Consider the following 27,046-nt stretch of genomic DNA (forward strand, 5'->3'; position numbering starts at 1 on the left):
AGATCTCTGTCTTCTCTATCAAATAAGTCAATCTTAAGAAGAAAAAATAATCAGGCACCATAACAGGCCAAACACCTGCTTTTCCAGGCCACAAGCAGGGAGCTGGATGGGAAGTGGAGCAGCCGGGGAACCAGCCAGCATCCGTGTGGGATGTTGGCACTTGCAAGATGAGGATTTAGCTGTTGAGCCATCACACTGGTCCCCCTGATGTTTCTAAACTCACAGGCTGGCACGTCCTTGTTCGAGATACTGCTATTCCCAGCAAGGCCAGAGCCCAGGCCCAGCGCTGCCCTCATGGCCCACCCAAGTGGGTGCAAGGATGCTGCCAGTCGGCCCTCCCTCCCTGCTGTGTGGCTATGGGGGGGTGGGTAGGCACGGGGGTGTGGGGTTAGGCTGTAGTCTGTCCACTGGATGTGACTATTACTTTCTGGGCCTTTGCTGACTGGCTGTGCCACCAGAGGCCAGCATATCAGTCCTTAAGTCCTAGTGGATGGTGGACTGACCTTGGACTCACCTGGCCCATGAGCCCCCCACGTGACATGAGCAAGGGTGTAATTATGGCCTTTGGAATCCTGTTGATAGGAGTCTGTTAAATGCTGTGTGAACATGAACTTGGGCCCAGCCTGCTGGTGACATGGATAACGAGTGCTCAGAACAGCATACCCAAGTGAAAATTAACTGGAAGCCAGAGCCATGTGTGCTGGTGTGTGTAGCCCGCCTGCTCTTAGCCGGCTCATTCCTTGGGGTTCCAGCGAGCACCGAGCACCCTGAGGATGGGGTGATGCCTTCCTATGACAGGGCAGCCTTGGCACAACGGGGCAAGTGCCCCCATCTGAATGCACTGCTTGGTAACAGCCCCCCATGCACAGGCATGCTCTGTCGCCAGGGACAAGGGAAGCTCACACAGATGCTGCTGGCCGGAAGGGGAGAGCATCCGCCCCCGCCTTGCTGTGCTCACACGACCCTCCTGTCAGCACTCCGAGTCAGCGGCATGCGAACACATGAGCCTATAAACACGGTTAGCCTCGTGAGAGCCAAGCTGAGCTTTGCCAGGTGCACCCACAGCTCCTTGGCACCTTCCAAAGGCTGGCTCGGCAAGGTGGTTCTGAGAAGGGCTGGCGTGGTATAGCAGGTTGAGGAATCCGGGAATGCTGGATACAATCCTGACAGCTCTGCTTCCACTCCAACTCTGCCAATGTACCCAGGAAGGCAGCAGACCATGGCCAGGTGTTCAGGCTCCTGCCACGCACAGGGGATACCCAGTGCAAGTTCCTGTCCCAGCCGCAGTCATGTGGGCGTTTGGGGAAATGACCCAGCAGATGGGACTTCTTGCGTGATGTGTGCTTGGGAGGGTCAGCTCCAAGGATGTGGTTAATTTCAAAGGAAACATTCTGGGATGGGGATTACAGTGTTTACAGACCAGGGCATTCTGTTCACGTAAACTGCAGGCAAGTGAGCAAACCAGAGCTTGCGGCAGCTGTCTTTACAGTCACTCAGGAGGTCCTCCGATGCACAGGCCAATAGCCACCTCTTCCTAAGTGGCAGTGATGATGTAAGACCCCAAGGATGGGAGTGGCCAGCAGGTGGAGTGCTAGCCACAGGGCCAGCCCCCCCAGAGGACTGCTGAGCCACCGGAGAACACAAGGGCCTCTTCCCCAGAGGGGAGAGGGCACCACGGCAGTTCACTGGAAAAAGCAGCAGAAGGCAAACGCTCAATCCCAGGGCAAGGCCCTGTAACAGGGCAGTGCTATCTTGCATCCACACCCACAGACCAGTGGGGGGAAGGATAGATGGTGGCTGCTGGCTCTGCCCGTTAGCTGAGTGACGGGGAACAGAGCCTCTCCAAAGAAGGGGGAGAGGGTTCTTTCCTGGTGATGACCATGTAGGCTGACCACACCCAGCACTCTCACCCACTCTAGCTTAGGCTTTCTCCCCGCCACACTGTTCCCCCACTCACAATACAGACGAGGCACGTGGCACAAGCTGAGGGTGTACAGGGAAGGACCCTCCTGCTTCTTCCCATACAGTCGGAGCAGGAGGGATGGGAGCAGCGAGGACCAAGCTGTCTTGGCCTGTTCACCCACCCTGCAGACTCCAGCTCCCTGCTGATGCACCTGGGAAATCCACACACGATGACCCAAGAACTTAGGTTCCCACCACTTGGTGGGAGACCCAGATGAATTCTGTGCTCCTAGCTTCAGCCTGGCCCAGACTGGGCCATTTGGGGTATGACTCAGCAAATAGGAGATCTGTTCCTGAGACTTTGAAATAAACCTTGGACAGGTAAACTAGGGGTTGGCAGCAATACCAACTGCATGTGGGCTGGATGTTGTCTTCCCCAGTCCCCCCAAATTCAGCCCCTGGTAGCCTCCTTGTCATGGGTGCTACAGGGAGGTGGGAGCTCGGGGAAGGCTTTGGGAGGCTCTCAGCAGACAGCAGGAGACAGACACCTGGCTGAGTCCCAACTCCTCCACTTGCGATCCACCTGGGGAGGCAATGGAAGATGGCCCACGCACACCCACGTGGGAGACCCCCGGCTCGTGCCTTGGGCCAGCCCCAGCGCTTGGCAGCTATCGGGAGAGAAGCAGCAGATGTAAGAATTCTTCCCACTCCTGCCATCCGCCCCCCTCTCTCACTGCCTTTCAAACATCCGATTCTGCTCTTGGTGAGGAGCCACTCTGGGGCCAGCTGGGCACGGCAGCCCCAACTCACATACCAGCTTTTAATTTAAGGACAGAAACAACCCAACACTTCACAAGCATTTACTCGGTGACAGACACAGTCCCGGAAATCTCTCCATTTGATCCTTAAATCTAGGGGGAGGGCAGGCAGCAAGTGGGCTAAGTCATCACTTAGGAGTTAGAGGGCTGGATGCTCCACTGGTGATCCAGCCTCCTGCTGTGATGTAGGAAAAACAGCAGGGTGCTCCCTGTGGGAGGCAGAGAGGGCCACCCAAAGACTCGAGTTCTTGCCACCCCCCACCCTGTGGGAGACAGAGGGAGCCCCTGGCTTAGGTCTGGCCCAGCACTGGCTGTTGGGGCCATTTAGAGTACCAGCAGATGAAAATCTTTCTGCCACATTGTCTTTCAAATAAACAATCTTAAGAACACAGAAGTCTAGGCGAAATGCAGCAGCCTGGCTCCAAATCCGTGTCCCTCACTTTAGACACTGCTGTTCAAGGTCGCAGAGGGGAGTGACAACAAATGACCTTGCAACAGGGTCTGGTGTGAGGGAGCCACTGGTGCCATCAGCGGAGAAGAGTCCTGAAGGAGCACACAGCCCCAAACCTCCCATCCCCACACCCCCAGAGAGCCCCTCCTGCCGCTCAAGGCCAGCCCCAGAGGCTGCCCGCTGCCCACCTTCCCCATTCCCCACAGGGGAAGGGCTGGGTGGGGCCGGAGAATGGCAGTGAGTCAGAGCTAATGGCCCAGGACAAAGGTCGGGTGGGGCGCCCCAGCACCCCCATCCTGGTATTCCTGGGCGGGGCAGGTCCCCGCTGCTTCTGCGCCTGCCGGTCAGACCTTGCCAGACCTCCTCATACCACCGCAGAAGCAGGTGCGCTCCTGGGGAGTGTGGAGGGGGGCAGGAGCGGAAGGGGCCAGGGGTCCCCTGCATCATTCAACCTAACCTCTCTCCACAGCCATGGACCCCAAGAAGCATGGTCACCCCAAACCTCCGGGGGCACCTCACCATCCAAAGGTAAGCCACCCCAACCGACATGTCTCCAAGGGGTGCAGAGGCTCACCTTGGCCCCCTAGGGCTCTGGCATCGTCAAGCTGCCTGCCCATCGGTGGGGAGCGGTTAAGGGACTCTCTGCCTCAATGTCGCATTCCACAGCAAGGCCATGGCAGCTCCTCGGACTCGAGCAGCAGCTCCAGCGACTCAGACTCGGATGGCAAGGTAAGGAACTGCTCCCCGATGCCCCAGTCCCCAAGGTCAGAGTCCCAACCGCGGGGTGGAGGGGTTTGGGTCCCACGTCCACTTCCTGCACAGTACCATCTCCCACTCACTGTCCTCATCCCCGTAGCATCACGCTGCTGGCTCCAAGCCAAAGCCACACGATGGCACCTCGGGCAAGGTCAAGAAGCCCAAGGTGAAGAAAAACAAGGATAAGAGCAAGAAGCCCTCCCACTGATGGGTCCCAGCCCGGTTCATTAAAAACCTTTCCCTGCTTTCCGCTTCCGCCTGTGCGCCCTCCGTGTCCGGCCCGGGCCCGCCCCCTGCCGGGCGTCCTGGGCCCTGCGCCCTCCGCGCCGCAGCCAAGGAGACCAGCCCTTTGCCCATCGGGTTTATTGTTGGGGAGCAGCGGCCGCGCTCTGGACACGCGGCCTGTGCAGCGGGACATCTCTCAGCACCTTGGTGGGGGAGTGGGGAGGCTCGTGGGCCGGGACGGTCCGGAGCCGGGGCAGAGATGACAGTGGCAGCCGCACGCGTGCACACGCACCGGCGGCGGCAGCAGAGGACGAGGTTTCGCTCAGCACCCTCACCGCACCAGGTGGAAGGTGAGCCAGTACATGAGGAGAGGCTGTGCCGCCGCCACGGCCATGGTCAGGTACATGCGCAGCTGGTTCCGCGCCCCGCGCACCGGCACCCCTTCGGCCGCTGCCTCGGCCAGGATCTTCAACCGCAGCGTCCGGATCTGGGTAGGGAGGAGGGAGCTGGGGTCAAGGCGGGGTGTGGGGGGCAAAGCGCCTGAGAACCGGCAATTCAAAGGTGATGTTGGTGGAAGAGATTGTTTGAAAACCATGCGTAGTTTTTCCGTTAATAGTCATCTTCTGTGAGCTTTTTGGAGGACCTCACAGAGGCATGGATTTCAAATTTGGCTTTTTCTGCACCAAAATTTCTGTAGCCTTTTAATTCTCTTTTTCATGAGCCTTTGGGAGTGCCTGGTGCTATGCAGGCAACGCCACACAAGTCCCTGTCCCTCCACAGTCTCAAGCATCTCCTGCTGGGTTGGAGGGGCTTGGCTCCCCAAAGTCCACCCCACAGGGGGTGAGGACCCACTGGTGCCCTGGGAGCCTGTGGCCCCCACCTGAGGCAGGGGTTAAGGCTGGCCAGGGGACGATCTTTCAAGACAAGCCCGAAGTACTAGACTGAATGAACTTTACAACTTTAAAATGGGGACACCAAAATTAAAGCTTATGGGTATGTTTGCTGTACAAATGCAGAAACGGAAGTTTAAAGCAAGGAAGCAATCTGCCCGAGGTTTTGGTGATGCTGGGGGTTGGCCCAGGCCTGATGAACCCCATTACTTAACCAGTACCCAGTCTCAAGCTGCAAAGACTCACAATCCCTTGGGGGGAGGGTTGGCAGGAAGGCCCTCCAAGTGAGGAGAGTAGAGTGAGGGCAGAATCCAGTTCACAGCCTGCTGGGCATTCCCAGCCCCGGGCCTGGCTAGACACCTCTTTCAGGAAGCCCTCCTGAGCACCTAGGCTGGAGTCGCCATCCCAAGCCCCTAAATTCAGTTACATGGCTCTGGTCTAAAGTCCCAGTGGATGTCCTCTGCTCGGGTACCCCCAGGGACTCCCTGCCTGTAGAGGGTGTGGGCTCATGCCCTCAGCCTCCCCCAACCTGAGCCCTGGCTTACCATGAACACAAAGATGGACACACAGCACCAGCCCAGCACCAGGTAGTAGCCAATCTTCCCAAAGAGCAGGCCCATGAGGACGCCGCCAATCATGCTGAGGAGAGTGGAGGCTGGGCTGAGAGAGGAGGCCCAGGGAGAGCTGGCCCAGGGAGGGCAGGCCCAGGGAGAGCTGGCAGGGGATGGGCACTCACCCGACATATTTGTAGCCCAGGAAGGCCACCAGGTCGATGGTGGTGAGGTCAGTGTTGACAGTGAGCAGGTAGAGACTGAGCAGGATGGCCAGCACCTCCAGGGCCAGCCAGGCCAGCGCCGAGCTAGCCTGCAGCCCCAGGAGGTCCGGGGAGAACCTGAGGGGTACCCACAGGCCGTCATTCACCTCCCTGGGCAGCTGCCGTGGGGCTGGCAGACCTGAGCCCAAACCCTGGGAGGGCTGGGGGGGCCCGGGGAAGCACAGAGGCTGTGCCTGGCCTGGTTAGGAGGGGCCGCCGGAGTGGGCTACTGGGAGTGGGGCAGGGGGCTAGAACAGGCCATCAGTGGACAGTGGGGTTTGGGGAGAGAAGGGGGTACATGGCCAGGCCAGCATCCAGTAGAGGGGTAGGCGCATCTACTTAGGGGGCAGTGAGGAAGAGAAGGCAGGGCTCTGTGTTGAGCCAGTGGGAGAAAGGTGGGGCTGCTGTCCCAGCCCCTGTGACCCCTGTGACCCCCGTGACCCCCGTGCTGCCTTCTCCTCGCCCCCACCTCTCTTACCTGTCCTGGGTGCCGAGGGCCAGGCCAGCCACCAGGATGTAGGTGATGAAAGCCATGGCTGTAGGGCAGACAGACACACACACACACACACACAGGGCGCCACCCTGGGCTCCAGGTACCCAGTTTCTTTGCCCCCCAACTCGCCACTCTCCCCAGGAAGTAGGATGTGGGAGGAGGTCAGGAGGGGAGACCTGGAATGTAGAGGTCTGGAGCGTTGATGTCGAAGCGAGGGGCCACGGGCGTGTCCTGCTGGTACTGCACCTCCCAGTCCTGTGGGCAGAGTTGGGGGGCAGCAGCCAGGACCCCCAGTGGGGCTCCTCCCCCCACCTGCGGGCCCAGGCTCTGACCCCCTCAGCGCGAGCGGTGCTGACCTGGTGCAGGTAGGGGAAGACGAGCAGGCCCAGCTTCTTGCCCACGTACACGGTGTCCACGGCAAAGTAATACTTGAGCTTGGTGATGGGGATGAAGCGGTCGATCTGGGGGGGGAGCGCTCAGGCCTGAGGGAGACGCCGGGGAGCGGGGCTGGGGCGTCTCCTCCCGGGCCTGCCAGCACCTCCCGTCCCTGCCCCTACCCCGGCCCACTCACATTCTTGTCCACCAGCTCCTTGCCCTGAGCGGCCAGGCTGCTTCCGTAGGCCATGGCCATGTTGGACATGGGGTCAGTCAGAAAGGCAGCCTGCGGGGAAGCAGCCGCTGCCGGGTAGCCCAGGCTGCCGGGGACCCGCTGGGGCCCATACCCCCGACTCTGGGCCGAGCTCGTGTCATCAAAGAGCTGGTGGGGGTCGGTCATGCCGGGCTGGGACACTGGGATCCTCCGTTTTGAGGCTGCAGGGAGAGGACAGGGAAGGCTCAGGCATCTTGCAGAGCCTTCACCTCCCACACCTGCCACATCATGGAGTGCGGCTTTCGATGGGCTGTGTGGGGCTCAGCTGTCCTCCATCCGTCATCTCCATCCACACCCATGTCCACACTTCCCTGTACTTCCCTCCCTCCCTCCATCATCCATCCATGCCCAATCACCCCACTCGTCACTTGTTCATCGTTCATCCGCATCTGTTTGTCCACCCATATCTGCCTGTCCCTCTCCCATCCATCCAGTTATGATGGCAGCTGCTCCATGCACATGGTCCTCTATGCATATGGAGCCTCTCGCAAACAAGGCCTCTGTCCCAGTCTCCTTCCCCACTCCCCCTGGCTCATCATCTCCTGCCTCTTGGCCTCGTGCTGGGCACCACCTACTACCCACACAGCTGGCTTCTGGCAGAGAGCAGATGGGGAAGGGGACAGGGGAAGGAGGGGTCAGCAGACCAGGCCAAGGTGGGAGGTCTGGGGGAAGGAGGACCCAGATGCGCCAGAAATGAGCTCAATGAAGTTCAGGGGGGGCAGGAATGAAGGAAGGAGGTGACCACACTATGTCCCCAAACATATGGCCATGCGAGTGACCAGGTGGGTGGGGCTGCCGTCTGTGGTGCTGGAAGCAGCCGGGACTTCACACCCGCACCAGGGACTGGCTTCTAACCACTGAGCAACGTGGTCACAGCAGATACAGGCGGCTTCAGAAATCTTGTGGAAATACACAATTACAAATTACATCCAGAACGGCCAGTACGCTGGCTCAACTAGCTAAACCTCAACTTCCAAGCGCTGGGATCCCATATGGGCACTAATTCGCATTCCAGGTTGCCCCACTTCTCACCAAAGCTCCCTGCTTGTGGCCTGGGAAAGCAGTAGAGAACGGCCCAAAACCTTGGGACTCTGCACCCATGTGAGAGACCTGGAAGAAGCTCCTGCTTCCTTGCTTTGGGCTCACCTGGGGAGTGAACCAACAGATGGAAGATCTTCCTCTCTATGTCTCCTTCTTTCTGTACATCTGCCTGCCTTTCCAATAAAAAATCTTTTTTTTTTTTTGTAAAGATTTATTTAGGCCTGGCGCAGTGGCCTAGGGACTAAAGTTCTCACCTTGAACACGCCGGGGTCCCATATGGACGCCAGTTCTAATCCCAGCAGCTCTACTTCCCATCCAACTCTCTGCTTGTGGCCTGAGAAAGCAGTCGAGGACGGCCCAATGCCTTAGGACCCTGCACCCACATGGGAGACCTGGAGGAGGTTCCTGGCTCATGGCTTTGGATCAGCACAGCTCCAGTCATTGTGGTCTCTTAATACTTATTAATTTATTTTTATTGCAAAGTCAGATATATGGAGAGGAGGAAAGAGAGGGGAACATCTTCTGTCCGATGATTCACTCCCCAAGCAGCCACAACAGCTGGAGTTGAGCCAATCCGAAGCCAGGAGCCAGGAGCTTCTTCTGAGTCTCCCATGTGGGTGGAGGGTCCTGAAGGCTTTGGGCTGTCCTCAACTGCTTTCCCAGGGTCACAAGCAAGGAACTGGATGGGGAGTGGGGCTGCTGGGATTAGAACCAGCATCCATATGGGATCCCAACGCATTCAAGGTGAGGATTTTAGCTGCTAGGCTATCAAGCTGGGTCCCAAAATAAATCTTTGTTTGTTTTAATATAATTTTATGACACAGTTTCATAGGCTCTGGGATTCCCCCAGCCCCTTCTAAAGCCCTCCCCCCCATATTGAATTCCTCCATATTGTTACAGTAGTACAGATCATATCCAGTCATGATTCCTTCATTGCAGGCATGGACCATGCAGAGTCCAGCATCTTACTGTCTAGATAAATTCAACAGTTTCATTGGGAGACCATCCTTGGTCTGAAAGTAGAGCTGGCAGAATATCATCTCCTCCAATGAGATGTCACTACACAACTTCAACAGGAAGAAACATCAAAATTAAGAAAAAAAAAAAAAAAAAGATTCCACCCATGGCCTTGTGGTGCAGCAGGCCAAGCCGCTGCCTGCAGACAGCAGCCTCCCATGTGAGAGTGCTAGTCGGCATCCAGGCTGCTCCACTCCCACCCAGCTCCCTGATACCTAGCCTGGGAAAGCAGTGGCGGATGCTCTAAGCACCTGACCCCTGGATTTGACCTGGCCCTCTCCTGCCTGGTGTGGCCATGCGGGGAATACATCAGCGGCCAGAAAAGTCTCCCTCTCTATAAAAATCAGGTCTAGGAGCGGACACTTGGCACAGTGGTCACACACTGCCTGGGATGTCTGCATCCTATGTGGGAGTGCTTGGTTCGAGTCCCAGTGCCATCTCAAGTCCAGCAGGAGGAGGTTCAGACACCTGCTTCCTGCCTTCCACCTGGCCCAGCCTCCGCAGCTGCCAGCACGTGGGGCGAACCAGCACGTGGATGATCTGTCTCTGCCTTTCAAATAAACGAGATCAAATGAATAACTCAAAGAGCTGTTCTCACCTAGAACTTTACATTTTTAAGTTTGTTTTGATTTAGAAAAAGGAAATCAATTTTCTTCATTTATTTGAGACGCACAGTTAGAGAGAGGTCTTGTCATTTGCTCACTGACTCCTCAAAAGGCTACAACACCCAGGCTTGGAGCAGGCGAAGCCACAGAAGCCCAAGCTCTAGCCGGTCCTCCAACATCAGTGGCAGAGCAGCCGTCCTCTGCTGCTCTCCACGTGCATTACCTGGGAGCTGGATCAGAAGTGCAGCAGCAGGGGGTGAAATGACACTCCCTTAGGGCAGGCTGGCATTGCAAGTGGAGGTTTAACTCACTGTGCCACAGCAACGACCCCTTCCAGGAACTTTTAGAAGCTCTCCTGGGCTTACCGAGATGTTCCCAGCACGACTGCAGCCACAAGGAATCAGAGGATCCTGGTCAGGGACTTGGATGTGCCTGTTTTCTCCACATACAAGGCAGTGGGTGAAGCTGCCGCTTGTGGTGCTGACATCCCATCTCAGAACACCAGCTCGAGTCCTGGCTGCCCACACTCTTCTGCCCACCACTCTCTGGGCTGGCGCCCAGCCCTCCCTCTCCTGCACACAGCCCCAGCTCTGCCCACACTACCCACTCTCTGAGCTGGCACCTGGCCCTCCTGCTCAGGCACCGGCCGCTGCACACAGCCCCAGCTCTTCTATTAGTCTCAGAAGAAGCGGTAGCACCACGTCTCTTTCCCTTTCCCACTTCAAGTCTGTGATGAATTTGGAAGGCAAAATGAGAGACAGAAAGCCTCACTGGCTGTTTCACTCCCCACATGGCTACAATAGCCAGGACTGGGCACAGGCAGAAGCTGGGAGCCAGGAGCTTCATTAGGGTCTCCCAGGTGGGTCAGAAGGGCCCAGGAGTTAGGGCCATTATCTGCTGCCTTCACGAGTGTCCCAGCAGGAATGGGGATCAAAAGTGGAGGACCTCGGACTGTTATATGGTGGGGTGGCATCTGAGGAGTAGCTCCAGGACTGTGCCACAGTACCCACCCTGCCCCTCCCGGCCAGCAGGTCCCCCTTCTTGAAACCTCAGTGTGGGGCCCTTCCATTCCTGTCACCCCATTCACAAGAGGTATTTAGGGGTCTGCCCCTCTCCACTATCAAGGCCCAGGCTGTTGTCACTTGGGGAGTGAATTATCGGATGGAAGATCTTCCTCTCTCTCTCCTATGTATATCTGACTTTCCAATAAAATAAATTAATCTTTATTAAAAAAAGAAGAAGAAGAAGAAAAAGAAGGGCAGAGCTACAGAGAGAGGTTGAGTCACAGAGCTCTTCTGTGTGCTGGCTCACTCCCAGCTGGCTGAGGCAGGCTAGCGCCAGGAGCCAGGAGCGGCTTTCAGGTCTCCCTCGTGGGCAGCAGGGGCCTGAATACTGGGGCCCTCTGCCTCTGCCTTCCCCGAGTCATTATGGAGCTGAGCAAAAACCCACACCCATATGAGATGCCAGTGTTGTAGGTAGTTGCTTTACCTGCTATGCCAGAACTCCACCTCCAAAGTTTTCTAAAAAGGGCCCGGCAAGGTGGCCTAGCAGCTAAAGTCCTCACCTTGCACACGCTGGTTCTAATCCCAGCGGCCCTGTTTCCCATGAAGCTCCCTGCTTGTGGCCTGGGAAAACAGTGGATGATGGCCCAAAGCCTTGGGACCCTGAGTCCAGGTGGGAGACCCAGAAAAGCTCCTGGTTCCTGGCTTCAGATCGGCACAGCTCCAACCATTGCTGCCACTTGGGGAGTGAATTGTCAGACGGAAGATCTTCCTCTCTGTCTCTCCTCCTCTCTGTATATCTACCTTTCCAATAAAAATAAATAAATCTTAAAAAAAAAAGTTTTCTAAAAAAAAAACCCTTGGCTTTACACAGTCGTCAGTCTCCCATAGGTCCCTTTCAACTAATTGCTTGTGCCCTGCTCCTTGAAGTGTGTAGCCTAATTCTCAACCCTTGTCCTCCTTTTCCGCCTGGCACCCACAGCCATCTCTCTCACACCTGGCACTCTGGCTATCTCCGGCCACCACTGCTCCCCCTGGGCCCTGTCCTGCCCAGCACCTGTCAGAATCACAGCTGCTCTGTTGGCGTCTCAGGCCTTCCTCCCTTAACAGTACACAGCGCAGGGGGAGGCCCGATGGCAAGGGCAGGTGGGGGGCTGGAGGAAAGGCCTTTTCTCTGCACTGTCACACGCAGCACCCTTGTCCCCTCCGGGTGTCCATGCTAACCCACGCTGCTTGTTCCCTTCTGGGCACACACTGCAACTTCTAAGCCAAGACTCACTGGTCTGCTTGCTTCCTCGGCCTGGGGCTGGACCGCCTACGCCTCTCCCATCTGCCACCAGCCAGCTCATCGTGAGCTGCACCGTCTTTCCCCACTATTGCTGGACTCTCCCTGGATGCCCATGGCACCCGCATCCGCCCCCATGGATGCCCTGCACGAGCTGGTCTCAACACCAGCTCCAGCAGCCGGCTTCTGCAGGCAGGCAGCTCCCGGAGGTGCACAGCTCGGGTCCCTGCCAGGGCCAGCACAGGCACCTCTCACACAGGGGCGAAGGGAGGGCGAGCAGGCCAGTCCCTCTGCAAGCGGCCCTAATCACCCCCCAGATGGTCTCTGTCCTGACCCCGCCCCAGCACAAACTCTGCGCGGACCAGGGCGTCGCCGGTCACTCCCAGCAACAGCCCCCAGCAGGAGACCCGCTGCGTCGTCCAGGCTCCGGTCTTTACCCGGCCCTGCCCAGCTCACGGAGGGCCACGAGGGGTCCGCATCGCAGGAGGACCAGCCGGGAAAGACGGGCCCGCCTCAATGAATGGAAGCCGCGTCTCTCCGCGCGCACGCACACACACACGCCCCGCGTCTCCCGCTCCAGGCACTTCCTCCAGAACCGCTCCCCGGACGCCCCCTGCGCGGACCTGGCATCCCGGCGCCGTCCACACCTCGCGGCTCGTGACCTCCGGCCGGCACTGACCTCGCCAACCGCCGCCCCGCCACACCCGCCGAGCGCCCTCAGCCGGCCACGTACGCCACTTACGCAGCCGGGGCGTCCCCGCCGCCAAGCCTGCCGGGTGCATCCTTCCCCGCCGCTCGCAACGTGCCCACCGGGCTCCCGTAGCCACGCCCCTCCGCGCACGCTCAGCCAATAGGCCTCACGAAGGCGTGGAGGCCGCGCCCTCCCACGGTGGCTCAGGGCGAGAGGGAGTGGCTTACATAAGAGGCGGGGTCTAGGGTCTGGTGACGTCAGGGGAGCGGTAGGAGGGCGGGGCCTGCCCTGGGCGTCGACGCTGTCGCCGAGGACGGGTCGCGAAGGGGCCTCTGGGAAATGGAGTTTTCTTCAGGCCGGCGCGGGCTTTGGGTGACTAGGGTATCGGGGTGCGGCGGGCCGGGGGTCGCGGGGCAGGGCCGGCGCTGTGTGGGGGGCTGCCAAGCGGATACAGTTGTGTGACACTGAAATGGACACCGAGAGTGAGGCGGGAAGAACCGGGGCTGTTTCTTCGAAGATGCCCTCAGACAGTTTCTCAGAAATTCTTTAAAATGGTTCTTCGGCCGCGCCGGGTTTCCTCGGAGCAGCCACGCCGGCCTCTGCTGCAGGTGCGGCCGCAGGCGGCTCTGCTCTCTGCCCTCTCCACACATCTCGGACAGATAAGGGTGGAAGTGACTTGTGCGTGGAGATAGCGCTGCGGAAGGATGTCAGCCGCACGGGACCCTGTCGTTGCGGCTTCCCCTTTCTATTATTTTTTAGTAGGTAACACGTTAGATACAGTTCTAAGAACACAGTGGCATTCCCCGCCTCCCTTTCCCCCTGGCTCGCAGCCTTCCTTTCTGGGCGCTTACTGGGAGAGCTGTCCCTTCCTCTTTCCTTTGTGGTTTTTCATCTGCCCCACAAGCCCCTGGCCATACACTCCTCACCTCCGGTCCTCCCACTTCCTTCTGGAGTTATCGGTTTTCTGACTTTTTAAAGATTATTTATGTGAAAGGCAAAGTTATAGAGAAGGGGAGAAACAATGAGACAGAGAAGGAGAGACATGAGCTGCTTACGCCCCCAAATGGCCACAACTACCAGGGCTGTGCCTGGAACTTCATTCAGGTCTCCTCACGGGTGCAGGGACCCAGACTCTTGGACCTTCTTATCTCCCAGTGGTTTCCCAGGCTCATCAACAGGGAGCTGGGTCAAACGTTAAACAGCTTACAGGTTACACAGAAAGATGCCCACATGAAATACCAAGGTCACAGGCCACAGCTTAACCTGCTTTGCTACAGTGCTGTCCCTAACTTTTTTTTTTTTTAAGATTTATTTATTTTTATTGGAAAGGCAGATATACAGAGAGGAGGAGAGACAGAGAAGAAGATCTTCCATCCATTGATTCACCTCCCAAGTGGCCACAACGGCCAGTGCTGTGCCGATCTGAAGCCAGGAGCCAGGAGCTTTTTCCTGGGTCTCCCACCTGGACTCAGGGTCCCAAGGATTTGGGCTTTCCTCAACTGCTTTCCCAGGTCACAAGCAGGGAGCTGGATGGGAAGTGGAGCTGCCGGGATCAGAACCAGCGCCCATATGGGATCCTCGGCACATTCAAGGTGAGGACCATAACCATTATGCCATCGTGCCAGGCCCCTGTCCGTAACTTTAAAAAAAAAGAATTATTAATAGGTTTAGCTGGTAAAACTGCCATCTGTGATGCTTGGCAACTCCTGTGGGTACTGATTAGAGTCCCAGCTGTGCCACCTGGTATCCAGCTAAGGCCTGGAAAAGGCAGCAGGCAGGGGATGGCCCAGGTGCTGGGACCCTGCCGCTCACATGGGAGGGCTGCAAGGAGCTCCTGGCTGTGGCATGGCGCAGCCCTGGCTAATGTGGCTGTCTGGGAGGTAGATCAGCAGATGGAAGATCTCTCTGTCTCTCTCTCTGTGATTCTGACTTTCAATTAAATAAATAAGTTTCTTTGACATGAATAAAGGAAGTAAGCTGACTTTGTGCTGGCCTCGTGTCTACCGCATGATGCTGTCACCTCCTAGTGTCTACAAGGAAGTCATGCCAGGATCCCCTCAACTGAGATTGCTCACGGCTCTGATACAGAACATGCATAAAACCCACACCCAGCCCCCATAAACCTTAACTCGCCTCTGGGTGATACTTCATGTCTACAACAGTGTCCGTGCTATGGGAGTGCAGTTACACTGCTACATGGTTTAAGGGGTCACAATCTCTACATGTTCAGTTCAAATGCAAGTTCGTTGCCAATTATGTTTTTGATCTATAGTTGGTTCCGTCCTTGATGTGGAAAAAAATATATAAATAGGCAACAGAACTCTGCTTCAAAAAAAATATATAACAAAACTCCCTTTCAGGTCTGGCATTATGGCATAGCAAGCTAAGCCTCTATCTGCGGTACTGGAGTCCCCTATGGCTGAGTCCTGAATGATTCGCTTCTGATCCAGCTCCCATCTTACGGCCTGGGAAAGCAGCAGTGGATGGCCCAGGTACTTGGACTGCTGCACCCATGTAGGAGACACAAAGGAAACACAGAAGAAGTTCCTGGCTCCTGAGTTCAAACTGTTCCAGCTCTAACCATTGTAACCATTTGGAGAGTGAACCAGTGGGTGAAAGATCTCTCTCTCTCTGTAACCTGCCTTTCCAACATAAATGAATAAGTCCTAAAAAATAAAACAAAGGAGAATTAAGATGGCAGAATAGGGTAAGGACACATTTAAAAAGACGGAGAAATATTAGCCAGTGTGAACCAGAGAGGGCACGTTTCAGGAAACAGGAGAGGACAGAACAACAGCAGAGGAGTATCCGGAGACTGACAGACACAGGAAAGCAGCTGACACAACGGTGTGGTGTTGCAGTGACTGATACCCCAGTGGCATTCAGCCAGTGGCGATCTGAACTCCACCAGCAACAAGGTGGGAAGGGACCAAGAGCCCCGGAGGTGATTTGACCAGGAGCAGAAACAGAGCAGCAGATCTCAGATGGGCAGTGTGGGAACAGGGTGGATTTCACAGCCCAGTCCACCTCCTAGCATCTAATCAGGCACCATTTTGTTTAAGGAGGCAGGGACTATGGGGCAGGACTGCACTTGCATGGAGGAGCTGGGAGTGAACTCAGTTCCGGCTCAGTGAACTGCAACAATGTGGCATTCTACAGGTTCCACCCAAGACAGATCCAGGTAGCCCTCAGATCTGATGGCCAGCAGATCAAGAACTCTAGTAGTGGCACATCAGGCGCCATTTCTTACAGTGTGACAAAGAATTTAAGACTGCAGGGGACAACAGTGAGCTGTGCATATGCTGAGCTTGGTGAGAACTCACCGAACTCATTGCATTGCACTGGTCCCACATGAAAATAATACTGACTATGGCATTGTACAAGTCAAAATAGGTCCGTGTGGCCCTCAGACCTGACGGCAAGATCACCACCACCAACAACCTAGCTATGTAGGACACCTGGTATCTTCCTAATCCTGGGATCTGCTCCAACCGGAAGTGGAAGAAAGGTTGTACAGACAACGGTGCAGCCTCAGCATGGTGTCACAGGAGGTGCAGACTGGTGAGCCAGGAGCTGGGGCTACAGAGACCACGGTGGAAAACTAACATAAGAACCCAGACCCAGAACTTGCTGGAGGGAATGACACAAGTGACTGCAAGCAAAGAGTTGTGTACCAACTGCAATAAGTAAAATTGAACTGTAGACCTGTGGGTGACACAGCTTAGAAACCTGCCCCAAGGAGAAGAATCTGATAACCAGAAGTACAATGACCAAGAGCAAAAGAAGAGACAGAAGCACAATGAATATTACTGAAGACTCCCCTACAAAGGAGCAAAACCCTTTGCCAAACTCAGAGTTAACTGAGGAAGACATCGAGAAAATTGGGAATACAGAATTCAAAACACTTACTACAAACTTCTTATCAGGGCCTGGCAGTATGGCCTAGCGGCTAAAGCCCTTGCCTTGAACGTGCCGGGATCTCATATGGGTGCCGGTTCTAATCCTGGTGACCCCACTTCTCATCCAGCTCCCTGCTTATGGTCTGGGAAACCAGTCAAGGACGGCCCAAAGCCTTGGGACCCTGTACCTGCATGGGAGACCTGGAGGAAATTCCTGGCTCCTGGCTTCGGATTGGCGCAGCACTGGCCATTGCGGTCACTTGGGGAGTGAATCATCGGAGGGAAGATCTTCCTCTCTGTCTCTCCTCTCTGTATATCTGACTTAGCAGTTAAAAAAAAAAAAAAAAAAAAGCTAGTGTAATGCCTATTGGCTAATCCTCAGCCTTCAAGTGCCTGAATCCCATGTGTGGCAGTTCATGTCCTGGCTGCTCCGTTTCCCACCAGATCCCTGCTTGTGACCTGGAAAAGCAGCAGAGGATGGCCCGAAGCTTTAGTCTCCCATGTGGAAGACCTGGAAGAAGCTCCTGGCTCCTGGCTTCAGCTCAGCTCTGACTGTGGCAGCCATTTGGGGAGTGAACCAGGATCTGGCACAGTAGCCTAGTGGCTAAAGTCTTCTCCTTCTGTGTGCTGGGATCCCGTATGGATGCTGGTTTGTGTCCTGATTGCTCTGCTTTTCTTCCAGCTCCCTTCCTGTGACCTGGAAAAGCAGTGGAGGACGGTCGAGGACTTTGGAACCCTGTACCCATGTGGGAGATCTGGAAGATGAAGCTCCTGGCTCCTGCCTTCAGATTGGCTCAGCTCCAGCCATTGCAACCACTTGGGGAGTGAACCAGTGGATGGAAGATCTTTTTTTGTTTCTCCTTCTCTCTCTGTAAGTCTGACATTCCTATAAAAAATGACCCTGCATCCATATGGTAGACAGAGAGGAAGTTCCTGGTTTTGGATTGGCTCAACTCTAGCCTTTACAGCCATTTGAGAAGTGAATCAGTGAATGGAAGATCTTTTTCTTGGTCTCTCCTTCTCCCTGTAATGCACCTTTCAAAAAAAATTAAATCTTGGATCAGGTGCCATGGCCTAGTGGCTAAAGTAAGTCCTCACCTTGCATGTGTCAGGATCCCATATGGGCACTGGTTCTAATCCTGGCAGCTCTACTTCCCATCCAGCTCCCTGCCTGTACACTGGGAAAGCAGTCAAAGATGGGCCAAAGCCTTGAGACCCTGCACCCGTGTGAGAGACCCAAAGAGGCTCCTTGCTCCTGAATTCCGATTGGCTCAACTCCGGCTGTTGCGGTCACTTGGGGAGTGAATCAATGGATGGAAGATCTTCCTCTCTGTCTTTCTTCTTTTCTGTATATCTGACTTTCCAATAAAAATAAACATTTCTTTAAAGATAGATAGATAGGGTCTGGCAGCGTGGCCTAGCGGCTAAAGTCTTCGCCTTGAACGCCTCGGGATCCCTTGTGGGTGCCGGTTCTAATCCCGTCATCCCTGCTTCCCATCCTGCTCCCTGCGTGTGGCCTGGGAAAGCAGTTGAGGACAGCCCAAAGCTTTGGGACCCTGCACCTGTGTGGGATACCCGGAAGAGGTTCCCGGCTTTCGATCGGTGCAGCACCAGCCGTTGCACTCACTTGGGGAGTGAATCATCAGATGGAAGATCTTCCTCTCTGTCTCTCCTCCTCTCTGTATATCTTACTTTGTAATAAAAATGAATAAATTTAAAAAAAAGATAGATAGATAGATAAAGTCTTAGTTAGTCCTGCGCTGTAGCCTAGCAGCTAAAGTCCTGGCCTTGTATACACTGGGATCTCATGGGCGCCAGTTGGTGTCCCAGTAGCCCCACTTCCCATCCAGCTCCCTGCTTCTGGCCTGAGAAAGCAATGGAAGATGGCCCAAAGCCTTGGAATCCTGCACCCACGTGGGATACCCGGAGGGATACCTGGCTTCAGATCGGCTCAGCTCTAGCTGTTGTGGCCACTTGGAGAGCAAATCATTGGACGAAAGATCTTCTCTGACTTTCCAATAAATCATAAATAAATAAATAAGCAGAATCTTAGAAAACAGTAATAAAAAATAAAATGGAGTGATGAGGTAAGAGGGAGACCTTCAATATGCCACCTCATTTTCCAAATGCCTGCCGTAGCCAGGGCTGGGCGAGGGCAGGCCAGAAGCGGCGGCAGGAACGTCCTCCCAGTTTCCTCCAAGGCTAGCAGGGACCGAAGCACTCGGGTTCTCATCTGTGGCCTCCCGAGGGACTGACACGGGAGAGAGCCAGCTCTCTGATGGGGGAGGCAGGTGTTCTGGGCAGCCGCTCATCTGGGCCGCAGTCCCTGCTCCTGTGTGCCACGTTAAAGCCCACGTTTTCTCACCTGCTTCCTGAAGACTGCATGAGGTTTAAGGGCGCAGTGCCTGTGTCCACAGCCCCGGGGGACAGTGAGCATGTGGTCACCGTGGCTCCCCCCTGGTGGCCTTGTGTCACCTGGTGGGTTATCAGTCCCAAGTCACTCCCAGAACTCCACAGCTGGGTGGTTGCCCCCACCCCCCAAAGATTTGTATCTCTGCTTCCCGAGATACAGAGTCAGAGGAAGAGACAGAGAGAGGTCTTCCATGCACTGGTTCACCTGCAGCCCAGTGACAAGGGTCATGACCGGGCCAGATGGAAGCCAGAACCAGTAAGTGTTTCCGGATCTGCCACCTTGGGTGCAGAGACCCAAGCACTTGGGTCAGCTCTGATGCTTTCCTGGGTGCATGAGCAGGATCGGAAGTGGAGCAGCTGGGACTTGAACCAGCATCCATATGGGATGCCATGCCAGTACTGCGTGACTGCCTTCTTTGCCACAGTGTTATTAAATGGAAGAGGCCCCTCTCTCCTACCAGGCAGGTGTGCCTGGGATGCCAGAGGTCCCTTCCTTCACAGAGCAGTGTGGAAGGACACGGATAGAAAAATTCCCTATTAGGGGCTGGTATGGTGGCTCAACAAGCTCATGTACCTGCAAACATCGGCATCCCGTATGGGAGCAGGTTCATGTTCTGGCTACTCCACTTCCCATCCAGTTTCCTGTTCATGGACTGGGAAAGCAGCAGAGGATGGCCCAAGCCTTTGGGACCTTGCATCCACGTGGGAGACCTAGAAGAAACTCCGGGCTCCTGGCTTCAGATCAGCTCAGCTCCGGCCATTGTGGCCATTTGGGGAACGAACCAGCAGATAGATCCTTCCGTGTCTTTTCTTCTCTTCGGAAATTCGATATCTCTGTCTCTCTCTCTCTTTCTCTCTGCTGACTACCGGGCCTCTTCTCCTGGACCCGGAGTCCTGCTGTGTCCCCAGTATTCCCCAGTTCGGGCACCAAGCGGGCACTTAAGTACAAGGCGGTAACTACCCAAGGAGCCCCCTCCCGCCCCTGAGCACCGGGACGCGGAGTGTCCCCCGCAGGGTGAAAGCAGCCCCACTCGCCCGGGGCGCAGGAGCGCTGCCTCTGACTCTCCCGCCACCTCCCACCAACAGGACACTCTCTTAGCAGCCGCCCCAGCTGTCCCGAGCGGTGGGCATCGCCCTGCTTCTCCAGCTGCTGGTCTCCCGGTGCGGGCAGTGCCAGGCTCCACCCTCCCTGCCCGCGATGAACACCTGGCGGCTGGGCGTGCCTCAGTTTCCCAGTCGCAGGGCGGTCCTCCACCCCCGCTCCTCCCCCTTTTCCTCTTCCTCTTCGGGGCTTCGGAGACCTCGCCGCGAGCACTCCCGGAACTGAAAGCGGGGGCCGGACCGTCGGGGGCGCGGGCCACGTCAGCGGGGCGGCGGGGCGGCGGGTCGGTGCGGGAGCCGGGCTCGGCCGGCGCCATGCAGCGGGGCGCGCTGCTGGCCGGCGCCCTGGCCGCCTACGCCGCGTACCTAGTGCTTGGCGCGCTGCTGGTGGCGCGGCTGGAGGGGCCGCAAGAAGCGCGGCTCCGCGCCGAGCTGGGGACACTGCGGGAGCAGCTGCTGCGCCGCAGCCCCTGCGTGGCGGCGCCCGCCCTGGACGCCTTCGTGGAGCGAGTGCTGGCGGCCGGCCGGCTGGGGCGCACGGTGTTCACCAACGCTTCGGGGGTCAACGCCTCGGACCCCTCCTGGGACTTTGCCTCGGCCCTCTTCTTCGCCAGCACGCTGGTCACCACCGTGGGTACGTGAGCCGTCCCCTGCCGCCAGGCCAGCGACCATCGGGGCCCTAGGGACCGCTCTTGATACACCCTGATACCATTACCCTCTGGGCTGTCATCCCCTTTCAGATCCTCTGGGGAGGGTGGAGCCCGCAGGACTGGGCCCCTGGGCAGGGAAAGCCCCTGGGCCCCTTGGGACTAGAGTAAGGCAAGATGTATCTGGCAAGGACCTGGGGCCCTCTTCTGTGCCTAGGACTGTCTCCAGAGACCCCTCACCTGTGGTCCTCTGACCCCTGGTGCTGGACCTCAGCTGCGCGGGGACTTCTGCACTTGTGTCCCGGCCACACCAATCATCCCTCTACCATGTCCCCTGGCCTGCTGGTATCTGTCCCTTAGGGCTACCACTTGGGAACCCCACCCAGCCTCCAGCTGGCCTTGGGGGGTCCCCCCACCAAGACCCAGCATCTCCGGCCTCAGCTGCTGTCATTGTAGACCTTGTTTGGAGAGGAACTCCCTTGTTTGGGAGAACCCCATCTGAGACCTCCCCCTCATCTCTGGCCTGAGCCGCCCCCAACAGGTAGCCCTCCCCAAAATCCCATCTGCCCTGGATGTCTCTGTACTGAGGAAACCTGGGAGGGGGTAGTTCTTGTCAGCAGGCATTCTCCCTCCCTCTGGGCTTGGGTGGGGGTCCCAGTTCTCCAGCTTAACGGGGTGTGTGTGAAGGGGACCCCCGTGGCCCGAGCTAGAGCACACTCCTTCCCATCTGCCTGGAGCTGCCAGCCAGGCCTGGTACCCCCCAGTCCCTAAGCAATCTCCTCTCCAGCTAAAACGTGTCCTAAATCAAAGACACCCCCTGGGACTTGGTTGAAGCCAGACCCCCCAGCTGGGACTCTCTGGATCCTGGTACCCCACCTGTGGCAGAGCTGCAACGCCTGGGACCGCCTGGCAGGAACCCTGCGTGAGCCGCCTGAGTGGTCCTTGAGAGTGTTTCATCCTCCAACACGTGTGTACGCGAGACACACACACACACACACTCTCTCTCTCTTCTCCCAATCCCATTTGTGGTCCAGAAGCTACCCCCTCAGATGCCTGTCCCTCCTTCCTGTGAACTTAAGACCCCCTGGCCCCAAATCAGGGGCTGGAACACTGGTCCTTTAAGATCCTGACTGCTGGGAGCCCCAAATCTGAACCCCAGGGCCCAGGTGGTGCCTGTCCAATCCTGTCCAAGTCCCTGTGGCTCTCCTGCCTGCAGTCCCTCATCCGGCCACAAATGATCTCTTGGTCTCGTTCAGGATTTGGAACTGGGCAGAGACTGGGCCAGGGCCAGTCCTGACCTCTTTAAGTCCCCTGGTGGTGGGGCCCGCGGCAGTGGGGAGCCTCACTGTGTAGGCTGGCTGCCATGGTCACTGGCAGCCCTGTCTGATAATTAGCCGGCCTCCCCTTGAGCTTGCTCTTCCCCACACTGCCTGGGCTTGCTGGACCTGCTTTTGGACTTCTAAAGAGGCTTCTGGGCCGCAAGCCCCGCCCCCTCCACCTCCACCCTCTGCTCTCCTCCTCCTCTTGTGTCCTAGCTTCTGAGGAGTCACCACTGGCACGGCAGGTGAGAGAAAGCTGGCACCAGGCAGGCCCTGGCTGCTTAGTGTCCTTGTTTGGCCACTGTCAGTCTCTTGCCCTCCACCTGCCTCCTCTGTCATGTGTGAAATGGGTGTGATCTCACTGCCTACTGCACAGCATTGCTCATAGCCGGAGGGAGGGTGCAGCACTTGCTGGCTTTAGCTCATTTCCCCAACAGAAAGACTTGGGACGTAGGTCCCACGATTGGCTCTTAATTATTTTTTCTTAATATTTATTTGGAAGACGAAGTTACAGAGAGGGAGATAGATCTTCCATTCATTAATTCACTCCTTCACATGGCCGCAGCAGCCAAGGCTGGGCCGGGCTAGGCCAAGGACTGGAGCTCTGTCAGATCACCCATGTGGATGGCAGGGGTCCGGGCACCGGGACCACCTCTTGTATGGAATGGGCTCACCCGTGGCAGCTTATCCCTTCCCCAAAAGACACGCCCTGGCCCTACTGTTTAATCAGTGGAAACCGAGGCCCAGAAAAGTTACACAGCTTATCCAAGGTCACACAGCCAAGGAGGTGTCGAGTGGAAGTTGAAGTGAAAGTCATGAGGCCCCACAGTCCATGGCCTCAGCCGGTAAGGCTGATGTGTATGTTGTCAGAGAAGAATTATCGTGATGTCTGTTAAAAGTCGAACGTTATTGTCATAGAGGAGAGAGGCAGACATCGGACTTGACTAGGACCACAGCAAAGGCAGCCAGGGGCCCCGCGGTGGACAAGCACAGGAGGAGATTCCAGGGCAGCGAGCCAAAGGACTCAGATATCGAGGGGAGTCCTCGTATTGTTACTGGAAATAAAGCTGAGGGGCACCCCCAAACTGTTGGAATGGCTTTCAGAACCGCTACTAGCCACAGTGTCCTTGTCTTGGAGGCCCACGTCTTCCCACTGCCCCGTTTCAAGAGTTAAGCATTTGCCTGAAGGACAGTTACAGAGAAGGGAGGGGTCTTCCCTCTACAGATTATTCATTCCCCAAATGGCTGCAACAGCTGGAGTTGGGGTTGGGGCTGGGCAGAAGTCAGAATCTCCATTTGGGTCTCCTACATGGGTGTCAGCATCATCAAATATTTAGGCCATCCACCACTGCTGCTTTCCCATGTGCATTAGCAGGTAGCTGGATGCGAAGTGGAGCAGCCAGGAGTTGAAACCAGAGCCTACTTGGGATGACGGCCTGGCAGGTGGTGCCTTAATGCGCTGTACCTGAGCGTCGGCCAAAAGCCCTGCGTGAGTGAGGACTGGAATCCTGGGGTGCCACACCTCCTTGTCCAGTAAGATGGAAGGCTTTCTTGCTCATGTTTGAAGTTTTCAGAGACTTGGGACGGTGCTGTGTGGTCGGAGACCCAGGCTCTCCCCTGGCAAACTGCACACCTCTGCTTCCCAAGGTTATTTAGGGCTCCAGCTGGCCACTCCAAGCCAGCATGGGGGCGGGGGGCAGGGAGGAGTCCTTCCTGGAAGTCGGTCACTCGATTCTTTTGTGTTACCCCATGTGACAAAGAGTCGCAGCCACACTGAGCTCCCGGGAGGAAGCACTATCCTTCCGCCAGGTGTCCCCGCGGCTGGCGAAGCGCCACCTGGGCTGTTGGACATATGTTTTCAGGAATGAATTGTCATTTAATTGTTTAAAGATGTATTTCTTTTCATTGGAAAGGCAGGCTTTCCAGAGAGAAAAGGAGAGAGAGAAAGAGATCTTTCATCTGCTGGTTCACTCCTCAAATGGCTGTACTTGCCAGAGCTGAGCAGATCCAAAAGCAGGAGCCAGGAGCCTCTTCCGGGTCTCCTATGTGGGTGCAGGGTCCCAAGGCTTTGGGCCATCCTCGACTGCTTTCCCAGACCATAAGCAGGAAGTTGGATGGGAAGTGGAGCAACTGGGACAGAAATTGACTCCCATATGGGATGTTGGTGCTTGGAGACGGAGGATTAGCCAATTGAACTTTTCTTTCTTCCCTCCCTCCCTCTCTCCATCCCTCCCTCCCTCCTTCCATTCCTTCCTTCCTTCTTTCGTTCCTTCCATCCATCCATCCATCCATCCATCCATCAGAAGATACAGGGAGAGAGACTGGGACAGATTTTCCACCTGCTCATTCACTCTCTAAATGCTCGCAGCAGCCAGGCCTGGACCAAGCTGAAGCCAGGATCCCAGAGATCAATCCAGGTCTCCCATATGGGTTGCCGGGACCCCACTATAAACGTGAACCCTCACCTGCTGCCTCCCAGGGTGCAGGTTAGCTGGAATCAACAGTCACAGCTGGCCCCGGGTGCTCTGCTAACAGATGTGCGATCTAACTGTTGGGATGCCAACCTCCAGTAGGATCTTTCTCTCTGCATGTCTTAAATGTCCTCATTGTGGTAAGGTATAAATTTCCACGATCACCATTTGTCAAGCACACGCCTCAGTGCCACGGGTTGGTCGTGCTGCGCGACTGTCCCCATCAGCCCGCCCAGGACCACTCATCTTCCCCCCACTGAGCATGGCTCCCCCGCCCCCACACTCCTGGCCACTGCTGTTCCCCCTCTTGGATTTTTCTCAAACAGCTACCTGGAATCTAACCAATCCCCTCCTTTGTTGACTGGCTTTTTTTTTCTTCCCCAACATTCCTCTGTTTTATGCTTGGGACAGATTCCCTTCCTTAGGGGGGCTTGAGACTGGAGCATGCTGCCCTGTGGGTGGGGACCTTGCGCCTGAGTGACCTGAGTCACGGGAGCGCTCTGAGCAGGGGAGGCGGAGACCTGCCTCGGGTATTCCCGCTGTGGTTTTCGGGTCAGAGGTTGGAGTGGTGGAAACGCAGGTGGGAAAAACAACAACAAAATAAAACAAATTTAAAAAATAAATAAAAAGAAACGCAGGTAGGTTCTGGAGCTGTGTGGCGGTGGAGCCAGCAGGTGTCGCTATTGTCGTGCGACGCGACGCGAGGACGCTAGAATCGGGGACTCAGCCGAAGTACCCGGGCCTGGAAAGGGAATGGAGAAGGCTGGTCAGGGCCCCAGTGCGGGTTTGGGATGAGCCTAGGTTTCCATTCAGGGCACAAGGGTTTCCAGTGATCCTTTCTCCCACCTCTCTCTTCTCCCAGGCTACGGGTACACGACGCCACTGACCGACGCGGGCAAAGCCTTCTCCATCGCCTTCGCGCTGCTGGGCGTTCCCACCACCATGCTGCTGCTGACCGCCTCGGCCCAGCGCCTGTCCCTGCTGCTCACTCACAAGCCCGTGTCGTGGCTGAGGACGCGCTGGGGCTGGGAGCCCCGGCGGGCGGCCCGCTGGCACTTGGTGGCCCTGCTGGGGGTCATCCTAGCCGTCTGTTTCCTGTTGCCCGCGGCCATCTTCGCCTACCTGGAGGAAGCCTGGAGCTTCCTGGACGCTTTCTACTTCTGCTTCATCTCCTTGTCCACCATCGGCCTGGGTGACTACGTGCCGGGGGAGGCCCCGGGCCAGCCCTACCGGGCCCTCTACAAGATATTGGTCACAGGTGAGCTGGGGTGGGGGTGAGCAGGCTACCAGGGGGCAGGACAGGGGAATTGAAGGAACCCAGGCCGGGGTGGGGTAAGGTGGGGTGGCAGGTGGCAGCCCTCAGCCCACTGCCGCACCCTCTTCCCAGTCTACCTCTTCCTGGGCCTGGTCTTCATGGTGCTGGTACTACAGACCTTCCGCCGCGTGTCCGACCTGCACGGCCTCACCGAGCTCATCCTGCTGCCCGCCCTGAGCCCCGCCACCCTCAGTGAGGACCAGGACGATCAGGTGGACATCCTGAACCACGCACCAGAGCCACAGCAGCAACTCTCTGCCGGTGCCCACGTCGACTATGCCTCCATCCCCAGGTAGTCCCTGGGAGGGCAGGCACCAGTTCGGAGGCTGGCTGGCTGGCTGGCTGGCTGGGCCCGACTCCGGGGCGACCAGGGAGAGTTCGTCTGGCCCAGGCACACAGATGCATGCCAGCCCTGGCCGCAGCTGGCTGTCCTTGCTCGTCAGCTCAAGGGGTGGGCGCTCTGTCTTGGGGCAGCGACTTGACCTTGTTCTGCTCCCTGCTCATTTCCCTCACACTCCGTGCCCCTGCCTCCACTCTTACTGTCTTCCTGCCTCGGTTTTCCATTCTCACGGGTTCCGTCCGTCTCACCTGCGAGCCACAGCTGCCAGTTCTGTGTCCCTGTCCCCTCCACCGCTTCCTCTCTGAGCTCTCCCGTCTTCAGCATTCAGATGGCAAGAATACATTCGCTCATTCAGAAATTCTGCACCCCCCTTCCCAGTGCGGGGTGGTGCTGGAGGCACGGGGGGTGGGAGGAGAGGTGACGGAGGCAACTGCGCTCTCGCCGGGCACGAAGTCCAGTGGGTGACGGCCACAGGCCTGTCTCCTGGCAGCGGTGGCCCCACACGGGCGGGATTGCAGCAGGAGGTTAGGCGTGCCAAGGAGAAGGCATACAGGTGGATGGTCAGGGCTGAGAGGAGGGAAGCACAGGGCAGGTGTTCAGTCCCGTTTGGAAGGTCTGGGAGGGCTTCTTGGAGGAAGAGGCAACCCAGATCTGAAAGAGGAGTTGCAGGAGAAGTCGTATCTAACTGCCTTTTCTCAGGTGTCACCAGGGAACAGGGCCTCCAACAGGACTGGGGGGACAGACTTTGTCTCAGTAGCCCTGGCAGGTGGGAGCCGACAGAGCATTCCAGCCCAGATCCGCTTGGTGCGGAAGGCACAGCTCTTAGTGTTCCAGTGGTGTCCCGGTTCCAGAGCGTGCAGCACTGGGCATCCATCTCAGCATTATCCTGTCTGCTGATGGCCTT

General features: G+C 56.9%; 3 protein-coding genes across 5 annotated transcripts; 2 read left to right on the forward strand and 1 right to left on the reverse strand.

Annotated features, from left to right (window-relative positions):
• Positions 1-3,576: 3,576 nt before the first annotated feature.
• On the forward strand, positions 3,577-4,156 carry CUNH19orf33 (chromosome unknown C19orf33 homolog). Its single transcript, XM_040996211.1, has 3 exons — positions 3,577-3,699; positions 3,838-3,900; positions 4,028-4,156. Exons 1-3 carry the CDS (start codon positions 3,643-3,645, stop codon positions 4,133-4,135), a joined length of 228 nt encoding a protein of 75 aa, XP_040852145.1. The 5' UTR covers positions 3,577-3,642; the 3' UTR covers positions 4,136-4,156.
• Positions 4,157-4,274: 118 nt separating this feature from the next.
• Positions 4,275-12,749, reverse strand: LOC121166863 (protein YIF1B). Of its 3 annotated transcripts, none has more exons than XM_040996171.1 (8): positions 12,690-12,749; positions 6,921-7,159; positions 6,706-6,810; positions 6,526-6,604; positions 6,335-6,392; positions 5,779-5,934; positions 5,588-5,681; positions 4,275-4,639 (listed from the first exon to the last, which is right to left on the reverse strand). In XM_040996171.1, exons 1-8 carry the CDS (start codon positions 12,727-12,729, stop codon positions 4,484-4,486), a joined length of 927 nt encoding a protein of 308 aa, XP_040852105.1. In that variant the 5' UTR covers positions 12,730-12,749; the 3' UTR covers positions 4,275-4,483. The 3 variants fall into 3 exon arrangements, with proteins under 3 accessions (XP_040852105.1, XP_040852104.1, XP_040852106.1); XM_040996170.1 differs by having other exon boundaries at positions 12,681-12,736; XM_040996172.1 differs by lacking the exon at positions 12,690-12,749 and adding an exon at positions 12,571-12,667.
• Positions 12,750-20,334: 7,585 nt separating this feature from the next.
• Positions 20,335-26,376, forward strand: LOC121166868 (potassium channel subfamily K member 6). Its single transcript, XM_040996178.1, has 3 exons — positions 20,335-20,684; positions 25,350-25,745; positions 25,875-26,376. The coding sequence occupies exons 1-3, from the start codon at positions 20,366-20,368 to the stop codon at positions 26,096-26,098; spliced, it is 939 nt and encodes a 312-aa protein (XP_040852112.1). The 5' UTR covers positions 20,335-20,365; the 3' UTR covers positions 26,099-26,376.
• The last annotated feature ends 670 nt before the right edge of the window (positions 26,377-27,046 follow it).

The sequence above is a fragment of the Ochotona curzoniae genome, unplaced genomic scaffold (genome assembly GCF_017591425.1).
Source record: "Ochotona curzoniae isolate NIBS_2020 unplaced genomic scaffold, NIBS_Ocur_1.0 patch258, whole genome shotgun sequence".
In the NCBI taxonomy this organism is placed as follows: domain Eukaryota; kingdom Metazoa; phylum Chordata; class Mammalia; order Lagomorpha; family Ochotonidae; genus Ochotona; species Ochotona curzoniae.

Bases quoted from the DNA above. Each gene is read 5' to 3' on its own strand.
- CUNH19orf33 (XM_040996211.1), top strand. From the start codon at position 3,643: ATGGACCCCAAGAAGCATGGTCACCCCAAACCTCCGGGGGCACCTCAC. The intron at 3,700-3,837 runs GTAAGCCACCCC...CGCATTCCACAG, and splicing joins GGGCACCTCACCATCCAAAG to CAAGGCCATGGCAGCTCCTC. The intron at 3,901-4,027 runs GTAAGGAACTGC...TCATCCCCGTAG, and splicing joins ACTCAGACTCGGATGGCAAG to CATCACGCTGCTGGCTCCAA.
- LOC121166863 (XM_040996170.1), bottom strand. From the start codon at position 12,729: ATGCACCCGGCAGGCTTGGCGGCGGGGACGCCCCGGCTGCGTAAGTGG. The intron at 7,160-12,680 runs GTACGTGGCCGG...CTCTCCCTGCAG, and splicing joins GCCCCGGCTGCGTAAGTGGC to CCTCAAAACGGAGGATCCCA. The intron at 5,935-6,334 runs GTAAGAGAGGTG...GGTACCCCTCAG, and splicing joins GCCCTCGGCACCCAGGACAG to GTTCTCCCCGGACCTCCTGG.
- LOC121166868 (XM_040996178.1), top strand. From the start codon at position 20,366: ATGCAGCGGGGCGCGCTGCTGGCCGGCGCCCTGGCCGCCTACGCCGCG. The intron at 20,685-25,349 runs GTACGTGAGCCG...CTCTTCTCCCAG, and splicing joins CACGCTGGTCACCACCGTGG to GCTACGGGTACACGACGCCA. The intron at 25,746-25,874 runs GTGAGCTGGGGT...CCCTCTTCCCAG, and splicing joins CTACAAGATATTGGTCACAG to TCTACCTCTTCCTGGGCCTG.